Genomic DNA, 13295 nt, shown 5'->3' on the forward strand with positions numbered 1-13295 from the left:
CAAGTTTCACTGATCCGAAAACCCTACCACCATTTCACTACCGCTAAACGAGTGTGTGTGTGTATTATTAAGCAATTAGCTTAAATGCTACCTTAGAGTCACCTCGTCACCTCATATCTGCGTTGCTTGAAAAATAAGGCCTGCCAGAGTGGTTCTAATGAGATCGGAGGACGAATTCTTATAAATTCATTAATCTTCGATTGTGTTCGACTCAAGAAGAATGTTAATGCCGTACACATATGTCGTCACTTAAAGATCAAAACCGCTCAATAGGTCACAATTTTGTTATGGGGGCACTCAGAAAGGTCTAGTGTGAATTCAGCTCCATTTTTCAGTGAAAAAGAACCACGGAATGTCAGGTACCTCCTTACGAAATTATGAGGTTTTTGGAAGAATCATGCACCTGTAGTTTTTTGGGGAAATGTGAAGTGTTTTTTTAACTCGGTGGATGGTTTTGGACGCAAAAGCTCTTCCAGATAGGGCAAATTATATCGTCAGTTAGACCAAAATCGGTTAACTCGGCTCAAAACGGTCTATTTATAAGATTTATAGATTTTAGAGAGATATGATGTGGAATTTGCAGCATTTACGGAAACGATTTCTTTGGAAAAAAGGGTGCAAATGCGATTTTTTACTATTTGGCGTTTAAAATCATTTTTTTTGTATTTTTAAGAGAGAGGGTATTTTACTTCTATACATGATTTTCGATCGAAAATTGCCACCAAATGCATATGGAATGTCTGAGTCTAGAATAGGGCAGATAGATATCGTAAGGTTGAGATCAAAACCGCTTAAAATGGGTCATAATGTTTGGATAATTCGACTCAGAAGAGTCTAGCATGCTCATTTCTGAGGTCGTTGGATTTCTCGCTTTTTGCGTTAAAACTCGCTTAAAATTTGAGGGATTTAGAAGAGATTTGACTTTTTCTCGAAATTCGGAAAAGTCGTGGACAGGAAGCGCTTTTTGAGATTTGCAGCCAAAAATCGAATTTTCGTATTAGTATATTTTTGGCTCAATGGTTGGTTGTCGATCCAAAATCTCCTTCAAATGCAGATGCATAGATGCATGAAGAATAGGAAAGACAAATATCTTTAGATAAACATCAAAATGGGTCATAATGTGTGAATAATTTGACTGAGAAGGTCTAGCAGGTGTATTCCTGAACTCGTTAGCCTCCTGGCTTGTTTGCAATGAAAATGGTCTAGAATTTGAGTTTTTTCGAAAAAAAATCGTACGCAAGATATTCCCGGATAAGGTTCGCTTAATTTGGCTCAGAAGGGTCTAGTCAGTCTATTTCTGAGCCCGGATTCCTGGCTTCTTTTCGATGTTCGGTCCACTAGTTGGGGCATTTAGATAGATTTGAATTTTCGTTTTTTCAGTTTTTTCGACTTTGAACTAGAAGTTTTTCAACTTGCAGTTGCATTAGAAACATCAAATTTTGTTTTATCCATTGAGCCTGCCAAGAATACACTAATAAGAAATTTTTATTTTTTTCGGGGATGTTTTGTGCACATTTTTTGTGTTTGTTGAGTTTAAAAAACTCAAATTTCTCCAAATGCCTGTAATTCTAGACCATTCTCATCACAAAGAAGCAAGGAATTCAGCCAGTTCAGGAATCTACWCGTTAAACCAGTTTGAGTCAAATTATCCGAACATTATGATCCATTTTGCACGGTTTTGATCTTTAGCCAAGGATAATCGTCTTCCCTACAGCTAAGCTAACTCTCCATGTGACTTTAAAGTACCCATTTTGTAACATATGGGTGCATGCAGCCCACAAAGATTGCCATGCAAAAAAGGTCAAAAAATAAGKTTTTAAATGGCACCTACTAACTTTTTGGCCCTGTTKAGTTYAGCAGAGTTTTCATGGTTTAATCATAGCAAAATTTTCAAACAGGATCAAAAAAGTTTGTAGKTGCCATTTAAAAATCTGTTTTTTCTTCGACTTTCTATATCAATGTTTCTAGGCTGCATGCACTTTAAAATGGGTACCTTAAAGTCAYACGGGGAGGGTCAGCTTACTACCTACGAAATTTGGGTTTTTAATTTAGAACCGWTCCTTAGATATAGCCTATCATGGCATTAAGTAAATCACCCTGTATAGTGCCAAATATGAATTTGCGATTAAAAATCGAATTTTCATATTAGASYTAAAAATTAGCACARTGGATGGTCAGGGTGTTCGAGTGCAGAAGAGAACAAATATGGTCATAATATTATATTCCTGAACTCTTTCAATGTCTCGTGATRGAAATTAAGACACTGTGAAGGAGAAGAATCTTCGCTTGAAGGGTCCCAAAGCACCGTAACCACTTGCTCACTTGCAACAGTAGAATCTTAAATCACGGAAGAATTGCCCAAATAGAAATCCGCTCGCCTTGACCCAAATGTGGGTCACCAGCAAAGGAACAATTGCAGGTAGTAAAGGTAGGCGAAGCCCCGAAAGTGGTCCTTCGAGCCGGAGGAGGAAAACGGGCTGGTCCTCTGGCTCCGTCTAATTACCCCCGCGATTGTTGGCAACAGTGCCCGCCACTGCCGCCACATTAAACTTGGTTAATATAACAAAACCGGGTCTTGGGAGCTCTGGCTCTGTGCATCGCAAGATGGCCGTGACAGTGGCGGCGCGCCGCATGCTCCCCGCCGCGTCCCTCGCCSCCAGGTAAGTTGCTGGAATGTGCGGCGGCGGGGAGAGACAAGGTAACAACCTGTTGTGACGTCACGCGTACTGCCATCCCCTCCACTCGCGGTCGTACCCAAGAACGGCATCAGTGAGTGCCAGGCTCATCGAGAGTGACTTACGGAGATATACTTTCGATAAACAGGACCCACTTACATAGTTTGCGGCAGTAGCGCGCGATCAATCCAAATTTTGACCCGGAACAGTCGACTCGGCACCGGTATATTGTTTTGTTGTGTACCAGTGTGGTGAGATCAAGGAGCGCGCGGGACGCGAACCCTTTCGGCTCCGGAGGGTAAATAATGAAACGTAGATGGGCAGGGTTGCAGGCCATTAGACTTACCCCGGAGGATTCTAGTGCGGAAGTGACGTCATCGTCAACCACTTTGGTAATGAGTCCGGCGAATTCGCTCGCGTCCACAGACATTGGGGAGGTGGACCTCGAATTCTGGGATTTAGATCTGAACGCCCAGAATCATGCCCGGAATCTGATCATTCAAAACGGATACGGTGCGATCACTGGACACACCATCATTGCCAAGTCTGATACCAGCTCCATGTCAGGTAAACATTAGCACTTGCCAGCCCTTTTCACAACTCGAAGTGACCATTGTTATGCCATCACTTTTAAGCCCCGGCTCCTAATGAAGTGCTAATGTCTTCTCTCAGCAGCTAAGTGCAGCCAACATGCTTCTGAGTCACTGACTTAGTTGGCTGGGAGGTTGAACTTCTAACTTCGCAAAAAAACATTGGGGGAAGGCAACATATTTGCACTTGGGAGTTCAACGGTAGCACACCACTGACCCAATGACGCTGATTTTGAACTTCCATTGACTACAACTTGAAGTGTTGATGTTTGCACAAGTACATAATCAGACTCATAAAAAAGGTGACACTTATTTGAATTCGTAAAAGACAGACGAATAACAAGTAACCTAAACAAACCTTAAGCGCCCAAAAGCAGCGAAGATGCCCAAAAAACGAAATTAGTATCTAACAATGCAATAGCCGTAAACGACCCCATCAGACAACGTTCAACGTTGTAAACATTTATATTAGAACTAGTTTCAAAAACAAAAAAATATGAGAATAAAGCGCTCTTTAATCATCCACACTTCGATTTCCATTATTTAATTTTCCATCATTTAGACCGAACAATATTATTCAGTTGGCAAAATGCAACAATTTTTTTTGCAAAACTGGAAAACACTTTCGAGTTGGTGACGGATATTCCAACAGACAAGGTGATTCAAAATTGAAGAAGACTGAAAAAATTATCACTGATTAGCCTAATCAATTGAGAAACTGCGTGCCAAACTGTCATGCTCTAAGTTCATGAGTGTCATCACAGAACTGGTCAACTTCACTTCATAACCTCACTTCACAACATCAGTTTTCATTGCCGCTCATGAGGGAAATAGCGGTTTATGTCAGTTTTTGTCAAACTCACCACCATTTTAATCGTTTTGTTAAAACAGTACTCGTTCTCACTAGGACTGCACCAATCAGGTGTTCAGTTGCGTTCACTTTCGCTTTCTTCGATCACTTTCACTTTCTTATGCTGCAGTTACACTACGCATTTTTCCCCGATTTATTCGACAATTTTTTGCAAAAATTGTTTGAATTTTAATACAGATTCAACCTCATTTTTGTATGTCCAAATGCAAACGTTAGATTTGCTAGCGATTTGAAAATTTATTTTTTAAGCTTTTAGTGCTTACACACTATTTGCAGAAAACAGCTACACGAACGCATTTTTTCTTCTTAAATTCAACTTTCCCCCCCAAATTCCTACCTGTTTTTCAAACCTTTTTTTAAATGATTTATTGAAATAACGTTATTGAAATCCTCTATAAAAATGACACAAAAATGCAAACTTTTCCAACAAGAGGAAATTCGTATTTGATCAGGTTTGCCAAGTCTAGGCGAAAATATTTAACTTTTAGTTCAGTTATTCCGGAATTACACTACGCACGGTTATTGTCGGCCAATTATTAAAGATACATAATTTTAACACTTGGTTATTGTTATCACAAAAAATTGGAGCAATTTCAGCAAAACCAATATAAATTACAACTCTTCAGTTTTGACCAATTTGCTCTGCTGAAGGAAACTGTAAGTTAAAATTTAAAGTTTTGAAGAGTACACTTTATAAACCACTGCCTGATTTCACTGTAAGCCTTTGAAGCAAAGCTTTCGGGCTTTTGCTGCTTTGCAAATTTCAAATTATACATTTTTCTTTCGCCATATGATGTTTATAACATTTTAATTCGCCACAGTCTGATAAACTATGATACATAAAGTCAAAGATCGTCACTTTTGCCTATTACAGTCACCATACAAATCCAATTATCATGTATCAGTGACAGTTGACGATAATGGATTTGAAGAAAAAAACCTATTTTTCCAATATTCTTTGAGTGAGAAATTAAATCATTTATTCAGCGCATTGGAAGAATAATCGGCAGTAGGCATTTATTTATAAAACGACAGTGCAATAATTAAGAAGATTATTGTGTCAATAGCGCACTCGACAGATAAGCGTTGTTAATAAACGAACATGGAGTGCATTTACCCACTTTTTTTTTAGGATGATTATTTGTGATTCTCGCAAATTTTGCGACAATGATAACCTTAAAGATAACGCGCCGATTTAATGAACTGTTTGTGTCTGCTAACAAGAATCGAATAAATTAACAGTGAAAGATGCCGAACAAGTTTCTCTTTTTAATTGATGAGCACAATGGAAAAATACAATGGCGCGGTACTACAACGTCTAATTACTGCCTAAATCATTGCCAATAGCAGTGTTTGATTGCGAGAACCAACATCTCAACCCTGAGGGTGGAAAAGTGGCCATTGTTTATATAGGAAAAAGCTTAAAATATTTGGATTCTGAACAGAATGAAAGCCTCAAAACTTTACCGTCTGAGAAAACCAAACAGTTTTAAGAAGAAGTGACAAGAAAAAACAACTGCTTCATGCGCAAATGTTTAACAATCCAAAGTACAACTACACCAGACAATTTATTAAGACGCAAAATGCATTATGAGTTGATTAGAAAGTTGATGTGGAGAAGTCAATCATCGTAACATCGATTTTTTACCCATTGAAGCCGAATTCAGCAATGCAAACCCTCTTCGAACTCCAGCCGAAACATCATCAATCTTTCCAGTCGCGCAGCCTTAATAGCGGCCTTAATGAACACGAAGGAAGATTATTGATAGTCGCACAAAACGAATAGAAAGGAAAAAATGAAAATTGGCTTATAAAACATATAAAATTGAGTGTTTAATATAACATCGAAGAGCGATGATGCTGCCGCTTGTCATAGGAGGCGCAACAGTTTTGTTGCAACAAGCAAAATCTCATTATGTGACCTTAATGGATCGCAATTATCGAAACGGCTAAACGGATGGCTTGAGTATTGAATACACATGTTTATTATTTTTATGAATGTTCACAAATAAATTGGCTGCATATGGTTTCGCTGTCTCAAGTGAAACGGCAAATGAAGGATTCTATTCGTTGAATTGCACCGAGTTGATTGGATTTTCCACCAATTGGCGAATACAGAATCATTTGCAATGTTTGCAGTCAGTGGTTCAATGAACAGGAATGCAAACAGCTAAAAATTATCGATCAACTCGTCTAATCCGACCGCAAGGCAAACAAATGCCGAGATAAAAATAAACCATCGAAAACAATGTGCATGTTGTTTTTCCCAAATTGCATTAGTCTGTTTGCTTTTCATATTTTCGCAATATCCTACTGATGCGGTGCAAAAACCGATAAAGTGCAGACTGCATTTTATCAAATCTATCGGATTAGGGAGGTCAATGATTTTACATACTTAGGCTCAAGCGATAAGAATTATTTGCGTTCAAAGACCAGACCAATGGAAATCGAACGATTTTTCTCAGAATTGATTCGATTTTTTCTTCTGATGCTCCATCATATTGTGAAATCGATTACGCCATAATTGCAAGCAGCCTTGAAAATTCCGAATTTCGAGTTAAATCCGGCGTGAATTCGCTAAATGTTTTCATATACGTTCGATGACCCAGATTTCGGATTCGAATTCGTGTCGCTTTCGAGTCAAGATCGTCATTATTGCACAACTTTGCACTTTCCCTACCGAGTGTTCTAGAAAAGTCCGTTCAAGATGCAATTGATCAAGTCAATGCGTCATCAATTGCCAAGGCCAAGTTTAGTAGTTGCACTAGAAATGGTTCTTGTAATGGTGTAATCATTGAGGATAACAACAATTTAAACATAAATCAATCACCGTGGCAACAATAACATTAAAGAAAATGGGCTGATTATTTTGAGACTGTTTGTAAACATTCTCGAGATTAACATGTGTAGATTGGGGGCTCAATGTGTACATAAAGACACATATTAATGTTTTTACTTGAAGTGAGATTGTTTATGTGTGTGTGTGTGTGTATGTATTTGGTTACAATAAATGAATTTATTCCTCCTGTCCAATTTGTTTTTGCATTATTCAACCTAAATACTCTAAGCGTTTGGTTGATCTCGCAGATGAAGGAGGTGAAGAAGTGGATAAAAATCTCAGCCTTGTTAGCAACACAAATAGCCGCAGGAATGTATCAAAAATAATCGACACCCAACGTTAAAAACGCATTAAGACGTCCATTTAGAAACTTGCTTGAGCAACCTTGAAATACTTGGAGATTTGTTTGGCTGCCCCGTCCATGTACGATTTTATCCTTTCACCAAATTATAAGCAGATATAAAAATTCGGCTTTCGTTCGTGGACCCAGCCCGAATACCAATTTAAGCCGCTTAGCTTTGAGTCAACGTATGGACACACGATTTGGGGAAAAATCCACTTTAAGTTCCACCAACGATCAAGATTAAAAATCCACTTTATTATGCCCCATTTCAATATTTTTTTGTGCGTAGAAGTGACAAGGAACACACAGTCTTCAAGCTCGAAACATTTTGGGTTTTTGACAGTCTAGTAGAAAATTACTGGTGAGGAAAACTGTGTGTTCTTTATGTTCTTCTGCACTGTGGTAACATCGACTTTTTCTTCAACTTTTTTATTTTTGTTCCAGGTAAGCCCGCTCAAGCCCCCTTTGCGCGCACGAAAACTTAGTTAATGTAGGTAAGTTTTTCAATATTAACCACCGAGTCTTCTGTGAAAGTAGCTCAAATCCAATGTTTCAAAAAACATTGAAAAATTGCTGAAAAATCCTCAAAATGCATCATTAAGAACACATTTATTTGTCCTGATTGACACAAAAAAAAAACCGTTTTCAGTTCCTTTCGAGTGTACCTACTTCAAAAGGCGCGGCTAATCGGTTTCGTGAGACAAGAGAGGTACGAATATTCAGTCCCCCAAATGGCTTAATAAGTATATAAAATCATTAATAAAACGTATATAATTAAATTATTGTTTGATTTCAAGAAAATCTTTCAGATGTGGTTAAGCCAACACATATCCTCTAAGGTATTTCCTATATGATCGCTAAGAATTAAGCTCTCGCTTCGAAGGAGATACTTTCAATATAAAAAGGTCATAAAACACGTTTTAGTCTCACTTATTACTAGCAATGACCTAACCGGTATAAATTTTATTGAATTGACTTGAGATGCGAGAAGAACGAGCGGAAATATCTACTCAAAAATGCTGGTTTATGCACAGAACATCTGCAGAATTTTGTTATTTGAGGGGCGTTCATTCAAAAGCAAACATATTGAGAAAATGACTAAACCATTTTTTTAAATGAATACCCATTTTGCTTGAATAAACTTTAGATATATCCGCTTTTGAATAAGCGACATCTAAAATCGTTGTCTACTTATACACAAAAACAGAATTGTTTTATGAAAAAGACAATGCAGACACAAGTTTTACAAAAACTTTTCAATAAACTCAGGAAAAATAAACGTTAAACTGGTTTGATATAAAAAAAACCAGAAAAGTTAACTTTTTTAAATCCAAATCAATTTTTTTAATGTAGTTCTTGATCATCTTCCAAGCAATCGCACTCTATTTCTGTGCTTTTCATTGGCTCTTGTTCGTTGCGTTAGAATGCAAGTTCAATGGCAATTGAAAAATCGACTTTTTGATATGAAAGTTATAAAAACGCCAGCCAATAAAGGAATCGAAACCATTAGACTGGTCATGAATTGCGTTCATGATTTGCTATTTTCGGCCACAAAATGGCATTTCAACCAGGAACCGAACCATTTCTGGTTAATGATAAGGCGGCTACTTTGAAATTCTAGTAGCTGTTTTGAATTGTACCTTGAATGTTTGGCTGGTGCGCAAATAATGCCATCCACAGTGTTCAATTCCGTGTGCTTTTTATGCCTGAAAATGAAGCAATCGATTTTTTAAACCGATTTTGCCGGGTTTTTTTATGAAATTTGATAAAATTGGAATCGAAAAACTGTGCTTGTGGAAATCTCAGCAGTTTCACCACAAATATGTAAACATCTGATTAAACCTAAACCACACGACAGTGCTCTTGATTTAGTGGTCTTGAAATAGAACAGACATCAGCAATGTCCAATCAAACGCATTTACTGCATTAATATGCAGTTTTCTCTGAAATGATTGGGCTGTTTGTGGTTTCTCTGTTATCTTTCGCGATTTACAGGTGGTTTCACCTTGCAACCATGCAAATTGATATGAAAAACTGAAAATCTCCTTTCCTTCTGTTACTGGTGTTTTGATGACTTGCACGTTGGGTGCTAGCATCAATGTTTAAATAATGAAAAAATCAAGTACACGGTCACTATTTTACACATCATTATTTTTGTTTAAACTGTCCCATTATTTTATCATTTTGAGGTCACTCTGTTGGCTACATTAAACATAGTTTTGTTGCCAATAATTGATTGTTTAATCAAGCACAGAATGGGTCCAAACAAATAAAAATTGGATTGATAGGGTCACGCATAAATTAACCGAACTGAAAAATCGATCACAGTTACTTTAAACAAAAAGGAAAATATTGCAGCTAAACTCTACAACCTGCAAAAGGTGATTTCAGTCTAGGTAAATTAGGTCAGATAGTTCATCCATCGACTCTTAGATGAGTGGATTAGACGCATAACAGGCACATAATGACCGCTGGGTCGTGGATGGAAACACAATGTCAGTGATATAGAGAGTCGCTAATAATGAATAGTTAATTACAAGCACAAACGCGCACATTTTCATCTTTGATGAAGGTCATGGTGGGAACCAATTGAACGGATTGGCTAATTGTGAACCACCATCAATCCTGCGGGGGCAATTTATGGAGGTACAGATATGGACGCAGCATAAAATTATTGACTACTTGACCTGCCTTGCAGCTGCTTTGAATATAGAGCGATTTTTTATTCTAATTTATATCAATCAGTAAATAACTAGTGCCAGAAAGTTCATCCAAAAAAAATTATCAAAGTCCTAACAGAGGAAATCACGCCAAAACCCGTTTGTAATAAAATGTGTATGTAAAGTAACATTTGAATATTCATTCAGACAATTCATCTTTGATTAATTTGTTAATTTTTCGCTCACATTTAATTCGTGGTTAATTTTTCGCTCACATTTAATTCGTGTTTCATTAATTGCTAATTCCCYCACAATAGTTTGTCGAGATGGCWTGAGACTGCCAATTATTGTCTWTCACTCGTTTCGTAAATCGKAATMTTTCTTTKGGTARTACTTTTATTTGTTTGTTAGAGTTGATTTTAATGCTTGTCACTGCCCAAAGCTGTCGCCGAATCATTTAGTTTTTAGTATGCAATCATTCGTTTTTAAGTACACAAGAGAAGAAAAGGAAAATGTCCTTCCTGCCAATATAAACAAGTCTTGAGCAAAATCGTTTATTATTCAATATGTATCATAATGTATTTTAAATTTTAATCCGTTTTCTTGTCAGTTTGTTCTCTACTGTTTCAACAATTGTTACCTATGTTTGACACGTTTTGTTCGGTGTTCTTGGGGATGTTTGCTTCTGGTTTGACGAGTAAGTTTTTCCCCCTTTTTCTTTTTCCATTTGCATCGAGATGTTTTTTTAGCGACACTTTATTATTATTATTTACAAAAGGCTTGTTTGGTTGAATACATTTTTTTGGTTTTCCCTCAAATATTCCAACCTACTTAAGCCGGCGGTGTACGCAAATCGTGCGTTCAAGTGTGCTGCTCCGAACTGGGTCACTATAAACAAAATAGGCGATAACACAGAACCACTTATATGTTTTTTTTTTAATCACCTTTAATGAATGTGACCCAGTTTGGTCACGATCGGCGCGCAATGATAAATGAACGTTAGTTTTGCCGAGCTGAAAATGGCACTTTTGCAAACCCAATAACCAGTTAGGCACACAAATGTCGCACCTACATTTTTCAATATTTACATTATTTATTTATTAACAGCCATGGGTCAGTGAACTGTGGCTGGCAATAGGCTAAGTGAACAAGAACTTGTTTTGGAATAAAGTATTTTCTTCTAATGATCCTGTTTTTAATGGGTCAAAGCTCATAAGCTGTTAGTTTTTTTTGTGCAAAATTTCATTAATCAGACTCGAAAAGTCGAGAAACTCAGCATATCAAGCCGCTCCCATGATCATTCTTTCACTAGTAATAACTGAACTTTCTTCGTTGTGTCTGTCTTCACGTATATGCATTGTTATCCGAGCCCAAATGGCATTAGGCATTTAACAATGAGGTAACTGTCCACCGAACGTTATGATATATCGATTTCATTGTTGAAGGCAAAAATAATGGAAACACTGCCATATGGATGATGGCTCTAACGTGAAAGAATGTAGTCATCAGTTTTGCGACTTTGTAAAATCGATGTTATTTGGTGAATAATACAAAACCAGCAACGAAGTAGCGAAACGTTGTTTGCATGTATAACTAGGTTTCGGTTCACATCTGGTTTTTCTTGCAAATTTGATGGGAATACAGATTGTTTTCGTATTCAGGAGTCAAGCTTGTGCAGTTCGGTACCATGTGGTTAAATTGGTTTCAGTTTAGCGAATTGATTATCGAATTCCCACGTGCCTTTATGGACGAAATTTAATCGTTTTGTTATTTCGATTGAACGCTCCGAAGCTTCGCTACCGGCCGTTGAAACTTTGCCACCCAAAATTGCACGGTTTACACTAATTCCACAGTTTAACACCCTCCACAGCCCATGGATGGAGCAGATGTGGACTCATTGAAGCTGGCATGTTGTCGCCTGCACTTCTGCTATGCGATACCCCGAAATTTTGGGCCTCAGGGCGTGCAAATAAGAATTGAGCTTTCTGATTTTAATCGAACGCGGCTAATGAAATATGGCCCTCATTTTTCGTAGGGGTATGATCTTCACACCCGGCCCTCTATTTGGAAACAACCCTCAACTTACACACCCTGTAGCGAACGGCTGTTAGTTATGCCAATTAAAGTGTTGAAGAGGTTAAAGTTATCGAACGCCGGCCTAATAACTCGAAAATTATCCGATCACAATTTTGAAGTTCTCAAATCAATAATTAATAAGTTCTGACTGAAGACAAGTATTGTATGAAACGAAACCATAGCAGGAATGTTTAAGTGGTCCATGACGCAAATCATTAAAACTGGTGGTTAAAAGTCACTAAACTGAAATTAGTGAAGCTAAAATCAACATAACAGAACAATGAATAAATCAACAAAGACAAATTAGGAACAGTGGCGATCACTGATAAACATAACCAGTTGGACGCACCACTGAAGACATAGAAAATGTTACTTTTCACCTGTGAATGATATTCAGGACGCCATAATTGAGCCGTTTGCCAAGATGAGGTCTACGAATTTTCAGATGTGGTAAAAGAAAGTTTAGAAGAAAATTCAATTATTCGCCGCACATTTGTGCTGTGGCTCACATAATCGCCGTCCATCGCCGGGCAAAATTCGTAACAAAACCGAAACACGGAACCATAATCTTTTCCGGGAATTTCGCCCAACCCGACTAGATGATAATGCGCTGTGGGAACGATGGATGGACGGCTGGTCATTAGATATTCGCCAGTTGCTGTATGTTTCATAATTGCCGAAAAGTGCATATGGTCAGTTCCGAAATGGGTCACTAGAATAGAATTTTCAGGGTCAGAAAAATTCGGTAACATCTGGCCCATCCTTTTTACTTCCTTTTTCGGCAGGTGGTGTCTGCTGCCGCTACATCGAGGCCACTGCAAGTTCAATGTCAAAGTTGATATAAGTTTTTCTGCTTTTAGATGTTTATCTTGAAGTGTTTAACTTTTCTTATCTGCTTGAGCTTTGGTTCATTTTTTCGAAGGCTTTCAATGTCTGTTTGCTAAAGATTAGTGTTTGTCTTGGAATTGCACAAGAGACAAGAAATTTGAAGTTGCGAAATTAATTTTCGGAAAGTGACCTACAAACTCCCAAATACAAAATTGAGTGAAATATAAAAATTACGTCAAAACCGCGCTAAACATGAGCTTTAGCAAAACGCATATCACTTAGGTATACAAGCAATTATTCTGCAGCTTCAGGCTAGAAGAAATTAATTGATTCCAGTCCACTCTTCTTCAGCTTTATGTTTAATTTTAAAGCTTTTTACTTTGCACTTTTCGAACAAATAAAATTTGGAAACG

The 13295-nt window shown here is 37.6% G+C and overlaps 1 protein-coding gene across 4 annotated transcripts in view; it reads left to right on the top strand.

Annotated features, from left to right (window-relative positions):
- LOC125504487 (ecdysone receptor-like) overlaps positions 1–8097 on the top strand; it is a 78748-nt gene extending 70651 nt beyond the window's left edge. For 3 of the 4 annotated variants that reach the window (XM_048666557.1, XM_048666560.1, XM_048666558.1), the window contains 2 exons: positions 7763–7812; positions 7968–8097. In XM_048666557.1, coding sequence (XP_048522514.1) covers positions 7763–7803 — 41 coding nt within the window. In that variant the 3' untranslated portion in view covers positions 7804–7812; positions 7968–8097. The remainder of the gene's footprint in view (positions 1–7762; positions 7813–7967) is intronic. The other variant, XM_048666562.1, reaches the window with a different exon arrangement.
- Positions 8098–13295: the final 5198 nt, after the last annotated feature.

The sequence above is a fragment of the Dendroctonus ponderosae genome, unplaced genomic scaffold (assembly GCF_020466585.1).
Source record: "Dendroctonus ponderosae isolate FM_Combo_2020 unplaced genomic scaffold, Dpon_F_20191213v2 Dpon_F_20191213_5, whole genome shotgun sequence".
In the NCBI taxonomy this organism is placed as follows: domain Eukaryota; kingdom Metazoa; phylum Arthropoda; class Insecta; order Coleoptera; family Curculionidae; genus Dendroctonus; species Dendroctonus ponderosae.